General features: G+C 34.7%; 1 protein-coding gene across 3 annotated transcripts in view; it reads left to right on the top strand.

The window, feature by feature from the left end:
• Positions 1 to 14,278, top strand: part of Rab32 (RAS oncogene family member Rab32) — a 62,662-nt gene that overhangs the window by 43,679 nt on the left and 4,705 nt on the right. For 2 of the 3 annotated variants that reach the window (XM_072010615.1, XM_072010613.1), the window contains exons 2-3: positions 11,495 to 11,723; positions 13,635 to 13,960. In XM_072010615.1, coding sequence (XP_071866716.1) covers positions 11,495 to 11,723; positions 13,635 to 13,960 — 555 coding nt within the window. Of the gene's footprint in view, positions 1 to 2,698; positions 3,155 to 5,701; positions 6,274 to 11,494; positions 11,724 to 13,634; positions 13,961 to 14,278 lie in introns of all 3 variants that reach the window. The other variant, XM_072010612.1, reaches the window with a different exon arrangement.

The following is a 14,278-nucleotide window of genomic DNA, read 5'->3' as shown; positions in this document are numbered from 1 at the left end:
AGTGATTTAACAGCAATTGGCAGATTCGCCAAGCAATCTAGAAAATTGTTTGTAATAATGATAAAAATAGAGACGTCTGTGCGGTTAAGGATTAATCTACTCGACATGTTCTTAGCTCGTGTTTCTTTGCGGGTCTTATCTCGATTTTGTTAACAAAGTTTGGAATAGTTTGGAGAAATTAGAATTCGTAGACGTTGTTTTGTTGGTTTCTATCGAGGTTATGCTGATTGGTATTGAGATAACTGGTGGTGACTGGTTAGGGTTGTTGTAGGGCTTCGTCAAATGGTTATTCACGAGCGGTATGTGGTTTCTTTCTCTACTTCATTCTACTTTACAAGTTTCTCTTAATCGTCGATCTTTACTTTTATCGATAGATTTCTATGAACTTATTGGTAAAAATATTTAATGCCTTCCGTATGTGTGCTTTTATAGTTTATACTCTACTCTGTTTATACTCTATTTTATTGATTTTTAAAATAAAATTTCCTCCTCTTAGCAACAATAGATTATAGAGTTTCCTGCCCATTGTTCAGACACTGATTTTAATCGCTGTGATACTCGACACGTAAAGTAATTGACAGGACACTGTTCTGGATCTATGAACAGATTCCTTAAGATGTTAATCTTCTTAATAGCTACACGGTATCTGAGCAATTACTGAAAGCCATCGAGCTCTCGTTAATTACAAAGGATTTATAGAACCAGCTTGTCCTTTCAAGACCAATTTACATAACATCTGATACGAATCTGACGCGCGAAAGTTATAATAACCGTGAGAACCACGATTTCAATCATTCGAATAGATGACTATGTGTAACAAATTCAGAGATCCTCCTTGAATGTCGTCGTCTTCATAATTCATGACCTATCTCAATCTCAATTAGCGTCGGGTGACTTGGCATTCAGTTATCAAATTCTTCAACGTATTTACGTCTTGCTAAAACGAGAATGTGTATAGGAACCTCTCGTATCGAAACACACATGCTACTAAATCTTTCGACATATGTACACATTGCGTGCTTTACCGAAAGATCTTTGTAAAGATAGACAAGTCTATCTTTATAAAAGATTGTTTTCTTCCTTTATAAATCCACAAAATCATTCTAAATTAATTACACATGAAATACTTGTCTTTTCAATTTGATTTATTTTAAACAATATTTTCTATACCAATGATATTTGTTATAGTCAATACTTTTTATGTATCTATCATATACTATGTTGGAATACAACGATATTTCACGCATAGGCACAAATACTCTTACACAGACACCTACACAGGCATTTGAACAGGACACTTACACAGGTCATACTCATTGCTGTATAGAGAGTGGGGTTCAAAATATTTAAGGGATCATTGGTCACTACCTATGTCTAGTCTGAGAGTAATTGGCCAACTGTCAACAATCTCCATACGTTGTTAATTATATCACTCACTTATATACATTTGGTTCTGTAGTTCTGTTTAATAAATACCACTGAATATTATTTTAACATAAACATTGTCTTCCACAGATTATTAATCTTAACTTTAAGATTAAATTCTAACATACTATAACATCTAGACTTATTCTAAGTTACTACAGTTAGAAGTGTATTATATGTGTTCGATAAGCTGCTGTATTTATTATATTCGTACACCAACTGTATGTGCTATGCTAATTATATTAGGTTGTCGGAAAAGTGTCTTTCTTTTACAGACACGTCTTTTACAACGATGTATCTTTATACAAACATGAAACCTAATCTGCCGAACGTTCTGATCTTTATTTTGATAGAACAAAATGGATCATACGTAATTCGATAAAACAATATAAAACGGAAAATGTTGTGCATCCATTAGTTCCTTATAAAAGGAAAGAAACTTTTCGGACGACCTAATAGTTTTCTGTATTTTTATACACTCACTTCTGTGGAAATGATACTTACTATACCTTCTTTCTTTATATTTCGTACATCTACTGTAACTATTATATTTTTTCTATTTATTTGTGATATATTAACAAGGCTGACTTACATCTGCCCTGTTCTACTTACTTTAACCACCGCGCCTCTACTGTATCGCTTTTGCAGGATTTCTACACGTAATATCTCTGTTGTATCCATTTTAAACATTTTACTGTAATCTGCTATTGTTACGCGTGTTGCATCCGTTGTATCTGTTACTCTCATACCTTACATACTATGCTCACTATATTCACTATATTGTCTACTCGATTACATTATTTAATCAATCAATCGTATCTGCTACATTTACCATAGCAACCATATTCATCATGCTCATCGTAGCTGAATAAAATCCATAACTAACTATATGCACTAGATCGCTGATTTTTATGCACTCGTAAGAAATACACGAAATTCAAAATAGAAAAATACCTGAAATATCTGAAACGGAATAAATCTTAGAATTATTATAACATCTAACACGCTTATAACGCTTACAAAAATATTCGTTTGCATAAAAATTCGCAGTCCAATAATCACCGATTTAACATCCCCGAAAACCCTATAAATGATCTTTAATAAACCCACCGCTCACCGATAAACCATCAAGCTTAAGCTTCCAGTTCCATCAACCTCTATCATAAACTCCATAAAGAAAAAAAAAAGAAAGAAAAAAGAAAAAAGGAAAGAAATCCCCCCGGAAGAAAATCTACTCTCTGACCAAAGATCCTCTGTCTGTCTCACGCGACAGAAACGGGTCGGAAGCGGAGTTCAGTGGAGGAGGAGGACGACCGCAAGGTCGTCGTTGGTCCATCGACGACCTTGAAGAAGAAGAAGAAAAAGTCGAACTCGTTGGTGCGCAAATTGAGCCTGAACAAATTTCGTCTGTCGACGGAGCAGGAGCCGAGGCACACGCCCGAGGGTGGTGACAGCAGTCGATCACAGAGCCAATCGTCGCAAGAATTGTCTAGCCTCTCCGACAGCCCGTCGAGAACCGCGAGGAAGGGGCAAGAGATCGAGAGGCTTGGCCATCGCGACGGATACGAGGCCGACGAGCAGCCTGACACGTTATACGACGTGGACAGGGAGAAGGGAGAGCCGAGGAAACCGGAGAAACCGACGGAGAAACCGGTGAGCACGGTGACCGTAGTGCAGCGCAAGTCGCCGTCGTTAACCATCAGGAGCTTTTCCTCGAAGAGTCAGTACGGTGAGCGATCCCTCTCTCTCTCTCTCTCTCTCTCCGCACTCATACATACACGCACTCTCTTTCACTGTCACCCATTTTTTCTTAGTCCATTGATTCTTGGCTTGGGGTTGGTTCCTGATTTGGGTTAGGGTCGTGGAAAAATTGATGGTTGTTGAGTTGCGAGTTACGTGTACGGAATGTTGGATGGGGGATGTGAGTAGGGTTTACATTTTACATTATGTGGAGAATTTTGCGTAGAGTTTACGTGGAATTTGTATTCTACGTGCAAAGTTTACATGGAATTTCTAATCTGCATAGAGAACTTTATGTATGGAGTTATATGGGATTTGTACTCTGGGTGAATAGAATTTTACGTACTTACAGAGATTACATGGAATTTTTACTTTACATATAGAATCTTAATATTATGTAGAATTTATTTTATGGAATGTGTGGAATGTCTACGTTCTATGTCTAATACATAGAATTTTGAGTATAAAATTTATATGGAATTTGAATTGTACGCGTATAAAATCCACAGAATTGACATGGAATTTGTGCTGCACATTATACATGTAGCATGCGGAATGTACTGAATTTTAGTATAAAATTTACATTCTATACATTGAAATCGTCAATCAAATAGTAATTGCCAATTATTGCAGGCACATAAAAATTCTGTATTATAGTCTATCAATCATTCATACATGTATTGAATCATATAATTATATTTATATACATATATGTATAATACATTATAATATGGAATGATTTACAGTTACTCTATGACTGATGATCAAGTGGAGTCTATAACTTGTAATTGGTAAAATAATGTTTTTTAGACGTTTATGAGATTTCTTTGCCTTATGGTTCTTTATGGTGGTTGGTTCTATTTTGATCAAGGGCTTTGATTAATGTCACTGTTAGTCATTGATGAATGGCACGGATTAAAATAATATGATTCAATTGGTTCTGCTTTATGTTAGATTTTAATAAATCTGACAGACACTGATAGTATTATACACATTATAGTAATCGTCGTTTCATTATGGTGCTCATGCAGCTCTAGAAAATTCATTATAATATGATAAACAGACATTCTCTTAATATCTTGAAATTAATTTCCGTATTATGATGTAAATCATCAGACTGCGACAAGTGGTTTTAGTTTCGGTTTTGGTTTTTCTACTTGTTAATTATTTTATATTTTTCCAAATCTTTTAAATTAATTAATGCCATGTAATACCATTAGCACTCGAGTGCATGATTCGAGGTGTTAAGAATAATTAACTTAACTGTTCTGATCCAAATACAACTTAACTTTAATAGGATTTATTAGCTAATTAGTTTCAGTTCAATGAGCAGCCACTCTATAATTAACTCAACTGAATTTCCAATACTAGGAAATATAATTAACGCGGAATAACTCGACTTAAGTTACACCGAGTTATTCTATCTGACTCAAGTACTTGATCTAAGCTTCAGGATAATTAAATACTTAATTCTGATAACTTCAACATCCACCTTTATTTCTACTGTTTTACATTACACTAACATTTCTTGATTTAACCATAACATAACTTGATTTAACCATCCAATTTCAACCTCAACACTGTTCAACATCCATTTCTAGTCTTATCTTTTTGCAACACTCACACTTTAACTCGACCGTTGAATATCAACTTCAACATCCACAACCCCATCGTTGTTCAACATCCATTTTTAGTCTTATCTTTTTACAACACTCACATTTTAACTCGACCATTGAATGTCAACTTCAACATCCACAACCCCATCACTATTCAACATCCATCTTGAATCTTATTTTTTTACAACAATCACACTTTAACTCGACCGTTGAATATCAACTTCAACATCCACAACCCCGTCGTTGTTCAACATCCATTTTTAGTCTTATCTTTTTACAACACTCACACTTTAACTCGACCGTTGAATATCAACTTCAACATCCACAACCCCATCGTTGTTCAACATCCATTTTTAGTCTTATCTTTTTACAACACTCACACTTTAACTCGACCATTGAATATCAACTTCAACATCCACAACCCCATCGTTGTTCAACATCCATCTTGAGTCTTATCTTTTTACAACACTCACACTTTAACTCGACCGTAGAATATCAACTTCAACATCCACAACCCCATCGTTGTTCAACATCCATCTTGAGTCTTATCTTTTTGCAACACACGCTCTAACTCAACCATCAAAGTTGAAGTTTAGTTTATGCTTGCTGTTCTACAACCCTCACGCTATAACTCAACCATTAAATTTCAACCTCAACATTCACTGTTCTTCGACATTCAACTATATCCTCATCATACCGCATAATACTAAACCTGAACGTACTAACATCCTGCAACCTACGTTCGAAGATGTCGTCGTCTCGACTTCCAAAGACCGCCATGTCATCATCATCATCATCATCATCATCATCATCATCATCATCACCACCATGACAATCACCACCATCATCACCTGAAATTGCCATTGAACGAACCCTGCGAATCCGACGAATGAACCTGGTGCGATTATCCGCGTGCGCAGATTCCCAATCCTCGGAGAAATCTCCTCGTCTGGAAGCTCGGTGCAGCTCGGCGCTTCCCTATGCGCTTTCAAAATGGGCGGAGCAAAAGCCGCCGAAACCAACGTCGACCGAGCCACCTAGAAAATCCAAATTGAACACGAAATCCGAGTCCGAGTCTGGAATACCAAAATCGTCCCCTCGCGAGGTTAGGCGAAAATTGTCCTTATTGGAGGAGAAACGGGCGATTTTTCAGCGTCGTTTGTTCGAAACTACTCGTGACACGGATTCGAGCGAGACGGTGATCGCTGTTACCGTCGACGACGACGATAAATCGCCGTCAGTGAAGGAGGAGGAGAAACAAGAGGAGAATCGAACGAAGAAGAAGGCGAGACATATCAGTGTGAAAAAGTTCGACACGTTCTCCACGTTCGAGGGTACGTTCGACGAGGAGACTGGAGTTGGCTATCTGGCTGGTATTGAGGAGGATTATACCGAGAGCTACGATAGACAGCACGATAGTTACCTGGCTACAGTGGGGTCGATGATGGCTGACAACGCGGAGAAGAGCAAGGTCGTCAGTCAGGATAGCATGGTGAGGAACTACTTGTGTACCCACCGTAGTTTTTCTGTCTTTTCATGGCTCTTCTCTTATTTTCTATTATTGTAATATTTATTTATTTATTTACTTTAATATGGATAGTATGGCGAGGAACTACTTGCGTTGTCATCGTAGTTGCTTTGTTTTCTTGTGGCTCTTCCCTTGGTTTAGCTTTCTTATTATAATATTTATTTATTTTGATATGGCTAGTACGGTGAGAACTACTTCTATAGTGACCGTAATTTTTCTATTTTTTTTTTTTCTTATGTATATCTATATTTATTATTACAATATTTATTTTATTTATCTGCATATTCCTATTATTATTATTATTCGTATATTCGTGGTTTTTTGGTGACACTATAGGGAACATTTCTGCGTTTTTCTCTTTTAAGTTTGAATGTTTTATTGCATTGTGTGTCTTTTATTCTTGCTATCTTTGTCTCTATGAATTCTTTGATGCATTTCTCTTTGAATTTTCTCTTCTCTTCTGCTTTGAAATATTTCACTCGGTATCTTTCTTTGGTACAGTAATATTGTTGATGATCTTTTCCTCATTTTTAAAACATTTTTAGCCTCCTTCTAGGAAGTTTTTCTCTTTGAACATTCAACACATTCTTTCTCTTTCCTGACTTGTAATTTGCAAAATTTGCAGTTGTAAAATTTCACTAGCCATGTCAGTCCAATTGTATACAATATGAAAGAGCGTTTGCATATTTAAAACGTATACAGTATTGAAGCGAATTACTCCACTTGCCCGTAAACAAGTCCCCTAACCTGTCCCAACCTGAACCGACCATCCGCAAAAATACAAGATCTTTCTTCGACTTGGAGTAAAGACACCGAACTCGATACTCGTTAAAACTCGTACTCGGCTCTAGTATCTTTCTCTCTTTGGATTCCTGTCGTCATTTGCATAATCAGGTTTCCCTTTCTCGATATCGACACCCGACACAGTTTCAAAACACCGCGAACGTTTCTTTGCATCTGTTTGTCCATAGAAACCTGTAATCCTACGACGCAGGAATCATAAGGTAGTCTCGTTCTGCGGTCAGGATTTGCGGTTGCCGCGCGTCGAACCCGCTCTCTTCGCTTTTGTCCCGTGTATTTTTCACTCGACCAACCCCTGCAACAACCGATGCTCTCGAGTTACGTGGCCTGCCGTGCTTTATCTCAACAGTGGCGTCTTCTATCTCAACCTCTATATAACATAATAGAGAGCTGAAAAGACGATTAGTCGAACGAATACCTGATTTACTATTTCTCATCGACTGTTTCTGATGGAGTACAAGACACGGCTACGGAAAGTTTCCCTTATTTTTCAATGTAGCGTTTCTATTTCCATCGTATTAAATTTTCTTCATCACGAGGATGCTATCAAATGTACAGACGAATAATCCAAGTTTGTTAGCGAAACACAAAGTGTTTAATTGAAGGGAAAATACTGCAAGTTGTTCGGTCAAAGTATTTGTCGTTGCTGTCTGTAACTTTTATTAGTCGAGCGATCAACTCCATCGCGGAATAACGTTGCGTCTGGGACTTGACGAAGGAGGACGATCCCTGAAATTGTTGCGCGACAACGCCAGGCCGTACGCTGCCTCTATGACAAAAGACACGAGCTTGTAATGAGACTCGGACGTCCTGCGGCAACCAGCTGATTCCTTAGAGACATTAATCCTTTGGATTGCCAGCTGTTCCGATCGATGTAACGTGCTTCACCTGTTATCCGCTCTCAGTTAGTGCACATGATAGAAAAATGAGATGGAATGAAAGTTTCAAGAGATAAAAATGTGTCGGCGATTGGATCTTGCGCAAGCATTTCACCGTGATGGAATTGCAATTGAAATTCCAATTTAGAATTCCAAATTCTATTATATTATATCGGTGAGTTGTGGAAAATTTGAAATAAGGCCTCCTCGTCAATATTACTTACGATTAGTAAACAGGCAAAAATTCCAAAGCATAAAAATATCTTCTTTGAAGCTGCAAAGTTAGCTCCTTGAATATTTTACTGTCTAGTTACTTCACGTATATTGACTTAATCTTGTGATAATATTTACAATTCTGTACAGATATAATTTATGATTAGCATACACAATTGGTATTTGTCATCGTATGCCGAGTAATTTAAACGAAAACACGAAGCAATTTTTCAAGTAGATTTTTAATGTTTCTAATGAAAACCTGGCGCTTTTAATTCAGCTTAGAAAATTAATATTTATTTAAATTAATATATATTTATTCTGCTCTATAATTATACAGAATTTTTCATTCTAATTCTAACGTTCAAGTCTGTAAATCTTTCCATCTTAACATCGACACTTCTGCAAAAAGTTTCATTATTAAATTTTATTATTATCATCTGAAGATGTAACTGAAGATGAATGTGAACTTGACGTTACGATGACATAATTTTGAAACTTACGAAATCGCCAGATGTGTAGACATTCCTAAGTGTGATAATGCGTGTTGTTTTTAAACGAGGCTTAGCTGCCATTAAATGCAGTATACCATAGCAATGTTGCTGCATTATGGAGCATTGTACAACCGGCAACGTTATGGCTTCTACCTTTACAGCAGACTATTATTATTATCCTGGAGTTTATGGTTACGGCTTCGTGCGGTATTTTCCATGGCAGATTATCCTGCTGAGTGTAACCACACGTTACACCTATCGTATTTCTAATAGTCGTTTTATTTTGTAGAATACACCATGATTCTGCTTATGCTACATTAGTATTAGGCGGAGTTTCTTTTTGTTTCAATTTCAAATCCTTCGGTTAATTAATAATTATTAGGACTTAGAATTTTGCTTGTTTGTGAAGGAAGAAAATTATGGTTGATTATTATTGTTTATATTTATTTATTGTAATTCTAATAAGCAGAAATAGGGATTGGCAAATAAATTATTATTTATATTATTATTAATTAATGATATTAAAAATTGATATTATTATTAATTATAACTAGTAATTATACTAGTATAATATATAGTGTAAGTATACTTAATAGCAACTCTTAAAAGTAATAAAATATAGAAACACGTTGTATCATTTATGAGATGTGTGATTCTCTACAATTAGAAAGTGACAGAAAGAGATTATAATATATTACGATATTATTTGCTTGTAGAAAAGATTATAATTTATTACAATACTATCCTATCGCGATGAAGAATTTAGGAGCTAGTGATTTTCAGAAATGCATAGATTAATATCATTATGGTGTACCGATAAGCTACGATCGTTAATTTAAGGCACAGTCCTAACGATTTCAACTAAATTGATTATTTTTGTAAACGTTTAGAGCAAACTTTTCCTCGCTTATAAAGTAATTCAAATCTTTTATATAAATAAGATAAGAAATTACTTTTGTATATAATAAACTACGATAGTTCGAAGAGGGCCAAATAGAAGAACAAAATCGATGAACAAAGCTACGCGATCGTCTGCTCACGCGTTTTTGAAGAAGTAAAGAAGTAAATAAATAACGTGAAAATTAAATAAACTAGCGTTCGATAAAACATTGTCACACACCACGATAGCTTTGTATTGACAGATTTGCATTCTAAAATGATTATCATCGGTGAATCATCCGTTTAGAGTTCGTCGGTCGGTTCATAATGTCGAAGAAACTTTGATTCTCGTTAGTTTAGACAAACCTGGTAATGAATGAACATCGGTCGGGCTGAATGCATTTGCAATAACGTTTTAAGTAGAACGTTAATCGGAAGCAATATGGGCGTCAGAAAGAAGAACAGAAAAACTGTAACATTTCTGAATATCTCTGAATCGACAATTAATCCGAAGAAGCGAAAATGGCGCAGGGTTAGTTCTTTAATTATCTTTAACTATTAATTATCTTTCTTCTTCTTTTCTTTTTTTTTCTTTCTTTTTATTGATCATCTGATTCGATGTTTGATTATTATTGTGTTCGTTTATTAGTGACTAGAGTTAGTTAATAATATCGTGCAGAGGAAGCAACGACGAATGTAAATTAAGAAGAGAAAACAACATCGTAAATCAGACTCGGTAATATTTGTATTGGGAGTTGTTGGATCGTTTTATTATGCTTCCATTACGTGCTTTACTTGCTACTTGTCGCTTTCTTCTTTGCTCGTAGCTCGATAAGATAAGTAAAGTTGCGAGAAAACATAGAGATGCAACATCGTTGCATAAAATCATGGAACATAACATCTTTACGAATTATACTCGATATTAAGATAAATTAACGCGTATTTAACTTTCTATGACGACGTACAAGTAAAGTTGAAATTACAATTCAAATGCAAACTTGAAAGTTACATGCATTATGCGTATGCGATTTACAATTTCACCGATTGTTTAGAAGATTCTGTGATATTCGTAAGAATCAGCTTAATTTCGAATTGAGCTAAAATACTGCAGTGAATTGCAATCTTTTTTCTTTTTTTTTTTTCCCCCTAATTAAACGAATATAAAACAATTCTGCAAGCTGGGCTTCGTATGTTTTAGAATGCTAATTTTAGTACGCATAATGATTATTGTGTAATTGTGTCAAATAGCGAAGAAAATAGTTGCATAACGAAGATAAGAGAAAGAGAAAAGTAATAAAAATGGTATTATTCGTTTAAGAATATCAGACAGAGAATAATGAGTGTTTGAGATAAGTACCATAATAAGCCTTTATTTATAACTCGACCTGGATAATTTTTTAAATCACTAAACAACGTTGCCAGTTAGCAGACAACTAAATGAGCAGAAAATTAGATGCGTTTAACGTACTTCAGAAGGGATAAATTTCCAAAAGAAATAATTATAATACTTATAGAATTTTATGCAACAAAGATGCTATTCGAATAACTGATAATAAATAAGATATAAGATAACACAGTCGGTCTAAAAATTATTTATGTCATTAAAAAGTGAAAAAATCGTTACGACGACGATCTAATAATAATAGAGAGAAATTTTGGAGTTTCTTCTCGTAATAAATTTTCCAAAAATGGAACGTGTTTCGAATAATCATAGAAGAAGATCCTATCTTTCCCAAACAACGTTATCATTTTATAATTTAGGTTCTACATTGATACGAATGATATTAATAATGATTGACAGGTCTGGTGTTAATAATATCGATAATATTGAAACATAGTAATAAAAATTAAACATTAAACGATAGATTGTCGAAGAATTGGCGATTAATGGCAATGGAATTTTGCTTTTTGTTTGCACAGTCGTCACAGAACAATGCGCCGAATGCCGGATTAGGCGATAAACGAGAACACTTGTATAAAATCCTGGTAATTGGCGAGCTGGGCGCTGGAAAGACGTCAATTATCAAGAGATACGTTCATCAGTTCTTCTCGCAACATTATCGCGCGACGATTGGCGTTGACTTCGCACTGAAAGTGTTGAACTGGGACCCGCACACGATCATAAGGCTGCAGTTATGGGATATCGCAGGTTAGTCTTCTCCTTTCTTTCTTTCTTTCTTCTTTATTTAGTTTCTTTAACCTTCTTCCCTTTTTCTTGTTCGTTTCTTTCGTGAATTGTTAATCCTTACGTCTTTGATCTTCTTACGCTTTTTATTCTTCCTTTTGTTTTCTTTATCTTTGTACTCTTCGTGTCGTATGAATTATTTCTTTAAAACTTCAAAGTTGACGACTGGACAATGATGAACGAATTTATTATGCATGATTATTGTTATGGAGAAAGAATAAATTAGAATTCGAGTCGTTTATCAAATATATCGTGTGATATCAAAAAAAAAGCAATTTTTACGTCGAATAATCTTCTAATAATATATTAATGAAATGTTGTATGGTCAAGATCATTGAAATTTAGTTTCTTTTATAAAATCTCATATCATTTTAGAAAGCAACAGAATACTTCGTTAACAGGAAAAATATGTGGAAAGTGATTTCCATGTTGTTCAAATATATTTATTATTTAATCGATGTATGATGTATAATTGATGAAATTGTATGACACTGAATTAAAATACGTGTACATATACATAATCGTAAAATAGAATACAACAATCAAATTATTTATGTATATTTACGACGTATACAGTCGTTTAAATCAAATTGCTTATAGAAGAATAATTCGTAAAATGAGATATTAGTAGAAATAAACTTGGCGCCACTGAGCACACCGTCTATGCAGAAGTTTCGTCGAAGTCTCTTTTTCCTAATAGAAACAAACGCAGAAAACGTTTGTCGTAATCATGTTGTAACATATTAAACAAATTCATTCCAATATAAACACTTGACTAAACTTTAACATTATACAACGACCTTTCTGCTTACTACTAACCAGGTCAACAGTAACTGGTCATTGTTGCTATTGGCGTTGTAAAACTAATTGCCGAATCAGTGTAACAATAAAAATCAAGTCTACCTTTCTGTTTTCTACTGTCCAAATCAAGAAATTGTTGTATTAGTGCTGTATACCTAATGGGTGAATTAATGTTGCATAAGTAATTGTTGAATCAGTGTTGTACAACCAATTGTTGAATTAGCGTTGTACAACAACCAATAATTACAACAACCAATTAATTGTTTAGTACTGTCTAGGTCAAGAAATTGTTGTATTAACGTTGTATAACTAATTGTAGAATCAGTGTCGTATAACTAATCCTCGAATTGGTATAATATACCTAATGATTGAATTAATGTTGTATAACTAATTGTTGAATCAGTGTTGTACAACCATTTGTTGAATTAGCGTTGTACAACAACCAATAATTACAACAACCAATTAATTGTTTAGTACTGTCTAGGTCAAGAGATTGTTGTATTAATGTTGTATAACTAATTGTTGAATCAGTGTCGTATAACTAATCCTCGAATTGGTATTGTATACCTAATGGGTGAATTAATGTTGCATAACTAATTGTTGAATCAGTGTTGTACAACCATTTGTTGAATTAGCGTTGTACAACAACCAATAATTACAACAACCAATTAATTGTTTAGTACCGTCTAGGTCAAGAGATTGTTGTATTATCGTTGTATAACTAATTGTAGAATCAGTGTCGCGTAACTAATCCTCGAATTAGTATTGTATACCTAATCGTTGTGTTAGTGTTGTATAACTAATTGTTGAACCAGTGTCGTACAATTAATCCTCGAATTAGTATTGTATACCTAATCGTTGTATTAGTGTTGTATAACTAATTATTGAATCAGTATCGTATAAATAATTGTTGAATCAGTGTCGTATAACTAATCCTCGAATTGGTATAATATACCTAATGGTTGAATTAATGTTGTATAACTAATTGTTGAATCAGTGTTGTACAACCTATTGTTGAATTAGCGTTGTACAACAGCCAATAATTACGTCCACCTTGTGTTTACTACTGTACAGGTCAAGAGAGGTTTGGCAACATGACGAGAGTGTATTACAAAGAAGCAGTAGGCGCGTTTATAGTATTCGACGTGACGAGAAGCGCGACCTTAGACGCAGTGGTGAAATGGAAACAAGATTTGGACTCGAAAGTGCAACTTCCTGACGGTTCACAGATACCTTGCGTCCTTCTTGCGAACAAATGTGACCAGCAGAAGGAGGGTCTAGTGAATTCACCAGTGAAAATGGACGAATATTGTAAAGAGAAGAATTTCGCCGGATGGTTCGAGACTTCGGCCAAGGAGAATATTAATATCGAAGAGGCTGCACGATTTCTTGTCAACAAAGTGAGTAAAAATGATTGATAGATTCTGTAGCTATTTATTAATGAGATTACAAGGCTAACTTTTTGTCATTTTTTGTAGCGAATGATTAATTAAAAAAATTGTTTTATTATCTAGATTAAGCCAGGATTTTGACGATTCATTAGAAAAATCATTAGTCGTTTTATACGATTATAATTATTTTTTGAAATGAACAAATTTTGAAGAATCGCCGCAAAGAAACTGACACGACCTTTCATTCTGTATTAATAGATCGAACAAAAATTAGTAATTTTTTATTAGACTTTTATCGTCGATTATTTATGCAATATTCTTTTCATA

The sequence above is a fragment of the Bombus fervidus genome, chromosome 9 (genome assembly GCF_041682495.2).
Source record: "Bombus fervidus isolate BK054 chromosome 9, iyBomFerv1, whole genome shotgun sequence".
Classification (NCBI taxonomy): domain Eukaryota; kingdom Metazoa; phylum Arthropoda; class Insecta; order Hymenoptera; family Apidae; genus Bombus; species Bombus fervidus.
The sequence above is the reverse complement of the archived record's forward strand: the minus strand, read 5'-3'. Positions and strand labels throughout refer to the sequence as shown.